A 5,140-nucleotide genomic window follows, 5' to 3' on the forward strand; every position below is an offset into this window, starting at 1 on the left:
CCTGCAGCTCCTGACAGCCCTCCGGTTTGATGCCACTGGTGGACTCCTGCAGACCGTTGGGGATGCCCATGGGCTTAGCAAGGCTGCTGTTATTGTGTGCTATGCTTCACACTACTGCAGTGCACGCTGGCGTATTTCTTTCCCATGCTGTAGAGGAAGATGACGAGGACACAGGAAGAAAACACTGCTATTGAGTTACCGGGAGAGAGGGACTTCAGCAGGCAGGTTTAGATGCATGAAGGCATATCACAAATGTTTTTGCTCAAATCGGTGTATGGTTTTTATTTATGCTTGTAATACAGTATGTGCATTATGATTTGTTATTTGACATTGTCAGTTCTGTTTTATTTGTTACATCATCAAATACACCGCCTACCATTTCCATGTTTCCACTCAATTCAAAACTTTGTCTTGACCTCAGAGATGCGCTTTTTCTTGTTTTGCTTTGCACTCTTTTGCAACTGGGGCGCGGAACTGTATTTCACGAGCGAGGCTCCAGTTGGTCTGTTGTGGCCATGCCTGGAAAGAGAGTACATAAACTGACAGCCACAACATGTCATGATCTTGTGTTATGGATCAGTCATACAGAAATAGCTGTAAAGCCTATACATTTTTCCCCATTTTAACTTGATTAAATAACTCACCTTGTTCTGAGGGCAACATAATTGGCACGGGATTGGAGGGCCTGTTGAATTGCGCCTCTGCCAATGCGAGCTGTTTAGCCAGGATGTCCAGTTTTGCCTTGTTTAGCAGAACCAGCTCCTGATAGTGCCTCTCCCGCTGCTGGAGCTCTTCTCGTTTCAGCTGGAGCTGTTCTTTCTCCAGCTGAAGCCTCTCTTTTCCCAGCGCTACCAGCTCTTGACCACACCCAGAAGGATTAGAGTCTCGGTCCTTCTCAGGTGGGGCCCTTTGACTGAGCCCTGCGCGTGAGGGCCCTGGAGATGAGCCAGTACTGGAGCGTGAGGAAAGATGCACGGGAGAGGCAGGTTGTGGTGAGGTAGATGGAAGTTCATTCAAGGACACATCTACCCCTCCAGGTATTCCTTCCGTCACCGATGGCCCCAGTATGCCCAGGACCCTCTCCTCCTCTGGGGTGAGAGGCAGTGTCAGTAACTGCCCTCCACCAGTCTCAGACTTCTCTCTCCTCAACTCTGCCCTCCTTTTCGCCAAACTTGAACAGTCATGCCATTTTCTTCTGGCTTCTGTGCCAGATCTTCTAAAAGCACTGCAGGCACTTATGCAGTTTGCAATGTCGTCCCATTTCTTTTTTTTCCCCTGCATTTGCAAAATTGCATCGGTCTTCGGAAAACAGCACTTCTTTGTTTTTTTCTACCTCCTCCAACAGACGATTTAATTCTTCGTTTGAAAAGTGTTGTTTTCTTTTACGGCCGCCGTTCGCCATTCTTCCTCATTTATGCAGGGAAGGAACGTTTAATTTTGAGCCTATTTATAGATATGTGACTAATGGATTGATTGACTAAAGGATTGTGTGTGCGCGCGCGGGCGTGTGTAATTAATGCTTTTGTAATACTGGTTTTAAAACGTTTATACTTTTCGGTTGTAACAGTGAGGACATATGTTTGACACTAAGTGAAATCGATGGTTCAGTTTTCGACTGGCGATGCTTTTTCCCACCTTGATGCTGGGGAGGAGTCAACAAAGAAGTAATTTAAACTCAGTTGTTAAATTTCGGATTATGAAACCCTTCGGGAAACACTCGCAGAATTGACTAATTCTTTTCTCACGTCGTTTGTTAATCATTTTCGGGAAACCCACCCCTGTTTATTATTTTATTTTTTGTCCTACTGAGACAATTGTGGACCGGGCAAAATATGCAGAATATATTGTATTTCCCTTTCGTCCGGCTTTTCGTCTCTGACAGCGGGCCTTTGGCTATGGTTTTATGTAATGTACCTTTTAAAAGTATTAATCTCCTTCCAGCGATGTCTCATTTTTTTAAATACAAGTAATGTATACTCATTTTAAAATAGGTGTTTTAATCAAAAAGCAGTGCTCCAATTAAACACTACTACATTATTATAGGTGAAAGACATTTCAGTAAATCTCAGTAGAAGCTTCAGACCTACAATGTGTTGATTTCATACGTATTCTGCCTTCAAAGCTTTAGGCATTTCAGATGAAGTATGACATGTGCAGTTTCACCCTGTAGAAAAGTGGTCCTGTAGTGCTACAATCCAGAAGATTTTAGTTGACCTTTAAATAATCTTTTTCTAAAGCTGCAATTTAATTTTGAGCAGTTAAGCAATTTTGAGATCTGTTTGAATGAAAACAATGATGACAAAACGACATTTCTACACTTGTAGAACAATACAATAGCCCATCCATAAGCATGCAGCTGCACCAAAATAACAATCTCCAGTGTAGAAGTTATTTTTGACGAAACCTGTATTTTTCAAATGTCTTCTTTCGATATCATAATTTTCCTACTGATGTACAATTCTTAGAGGAAAAGGTATGTATTGTAATAAATAAAGCAGTAACTAAAGATTTTCTCTGATGCCACTGAACCAGGGTGAAGAAGTTACATTAAGACTGCAGCAACTTTTTCTGTGGTTTGTTATCAAAGTTCTAATGTCAAAAACGTTGAGAACCCCCTGCTGACAGCTCTTACACAGACACAGTCTTGCACAAACACACAACCCTCCAACACCCAGCTCCCCACGCCCCACACGCAGAGCCCAACCCCTCAATGCACAGCAGCATGAATCACAATGTTCCCGCTGGCAAGAAGTGGTACAGAATGCCAACAAATCATGAAAGCTCCGATTCCAAGAAAGCATAACAGTCTGACCAGTGATTTCCTTTTTCATAAGAAAAGAAACGTTGCTGAAAGCCGAGGAGCTTAATGGTTGGGAATACCATAGGAATGTGATGGCAGTAAGAGTAATCAGCACAGGGCACATTTTTCACATTAACTTATCTCCTATCAGTGGAAGGCCGTGTCCTTTCCCCTTCAGGTTAGGGAGATGAAATAATCTTGGAAACCAAACTGAACATGGGAGGGCCGAGAGAGAAAAGCCGCCGTACCAACCCAGACATGGGTCACAGTTTCCTCCCTTTGAGCTGCTCGGCTCGTGTTTTTCAGCTTCTCCATTGTTACTGCATTGACCAGTACAGAAACTGAAAATAGCTTGCCTCAACTGTTTCAGTACAAACTTCGCTTATGAATATAAATTTTTCAGCTAAAAATATATTTCTGACAATATTAGATTCATGCACAACTTTGAATGCTCATGGTATTGCTTTGAATTAATAGAGAGGCTGTTCTATAGCATTGAGGTATCTGATGAGCTGTCAAAAAATACTACTACCATTTTATCATTATGACGAGCTTTGTAAATAAAACAAAACTGTCCCAGATGTACACTAATTTCATTTAATCATTTAGAAAATTGCATTTCCCCCTAGCAATGTCAGTATCCTTTTTAACAGTATGAACACCCTAGCAAACAAATGTGGTCAAAATCATTTTAACATCAACTGAAATTGAATTCTGTTGATATACTGCTAACAATATTTTCCATTATCTAATACACGTCCGATACAATACTGCTGTACCTTCATTTATAAAGAAGATATATGTTAGTGAGAAAAAAAAATGTCCACTGTAATTGGATTGGACCAGAGCACAATTTCAAAGAACAGTTCTTTAACAAACATGATCCAGAATCAGAACAAATCCTAGTTCACAGAGCAGTACTGAATAATAGATTCCTTTCCAATTCCCTTCCTATCTCTAAAAAAGAAATTCCTCTCTTGACAATGAAAACATTGAGTAATCTTGTGGTTTGGTCAGATTGTGTTTAGGGAGTGAAGAGTATAATTGTACATAATCCAGTGAAAGGGGTTTATTCATTTAGCAAACCAACAGGAAGAAGAGTGGGAGGGTAGTTAGGCATTGCTTATTTTTGTGGTACAAGCAAACAACACTGTAATAGCAGTGGGGGAAGTTTAAGCATTATATATAAATCGCATTGCTTACTGTGTTCAGCTTTGTAAGTGACAAGTATATTGCTGACTAAACTTCTGTGGCAATATGGTCAAAAAGGTAAGCAGGTAGCAGATGTATAATTTTAAAACCACTTAGCAATCCATCACCGAGACCCAAGTTGGGGGTGGAGGAAAAGCTGTGTGTGAAACTTCAATATTTTGTTTATCACGGCTTCATCCATTGGGATAAGCTGTCGGATGATTACGCCCCAGGTAGAATTTACAGTGAAGTATGTAACAAATCAGAGGACATGCTTCATATTACATGTGCAGAAAAGAAGATTTTACATTACATTTTATGATACATTGAAATTAATGCATTGAATTTGTTGATGAAGAACAAAAGCACCCATTTGTTTGCAAAATGAACCAAACGTCTTTGAAAACCCACAGCACTGCGGTGGATGAAACTGTTGTCTCCCAGCTCTTTGGTCCTGAGAGGAGTCTTCTGTGTGGAGCTTGAGTATTTTCCCAGTGCCTGAGTGGGTTTCATCTCACTTCCCAAAGGTACTCTGGCTTCACAGGTCTGAACTGTCTGTGTGTGTCCTGTCTAAGGTATGCTCTGCCCTCGTGAAAGCCTACATGTTGAGAGGTAGGCCATACAAACTCCACACTGAAGGTACCCAAGAATAGATTTGTACCCAAGACATGCATGATAGCAACACTAATCACTAGAACACTGTGTCTGTGGTCTGTTTAAATATCATATATTGATTTAAACTTAAATATAGGATTTCAATTTGATGCATTAGATCATAGATCTAATTGTAAACATAAATTATTTTTGAAAGATAACAGTATGTTGTCTGCATGTAATTCAAATTTTTAAATTATCTGGAAATGTTACCACAAATCTTCAAAACTTGCTTGATGCTCCCCCTTCCACCCCTATCATCTCCTGTTGTTTTTCGTATTGCCTTCCCTGTGTTTGCTGTCTTGATCTGCTCCCAGATCGTCACATGGGTAAAAATGTTGTGCAATGTTATGTTGTTTTTTTAAACAATGTCAAAATCTGAAAAACAATAGAATGCTTGTTGGCCTCCATTTCAGCGTACCGCGGAATAGAAGTTTAACATATTCAACTATAACGTTGCCTTACATTTGTTGGCAGTTCATCGTAGTCTATATA

At 40.4% G+C, this 5,140-nt stretch overlaps 1 protein-coding gene across 1 annotated transcript; it reads right to left on the minus strand.

The window, feature by feature from the left end:
- Positions 1-338: 338 nt before the first annotated feature.
- Positions 339-1,281, minus strand: LOC148675595 (uncharacterized). The gene is made up of 2 exons (XM_088627233.1): positions 645-1,281; positions 339-519 (listed from the first exon to the last, which is right to left on the minus strand). The coding sequence occupies exons 1-2, from the start codon at positions 1,279-1,281 to the stop codon at positions 482-484; spliced, it is 675 nt and encodes a 224-aa protein (XP_088483359.1). The 3' UTR covers positions 339-481.
- Positions 1,282-5,140: the final 3,859 nt, after the last annotated feature.

The sequence above is a fragment of the Lepisosteus platostomus genome, chromosome 3 (genome assembly GCF_059453375.1).
Source record: "Lepisosteus platostomus isolate fLepPlt1 chromosome 3, fLepPlt1.hap1, whole genome shotgun sequence".
In the NCBI taxonomy this organism is placed as follows: Eukaryota; Metazoa; Chordata; class Actinopteri; order Semionotiformes; family Lepisosteidae; genus Lepisosteus; species Lepisosteus platostomus.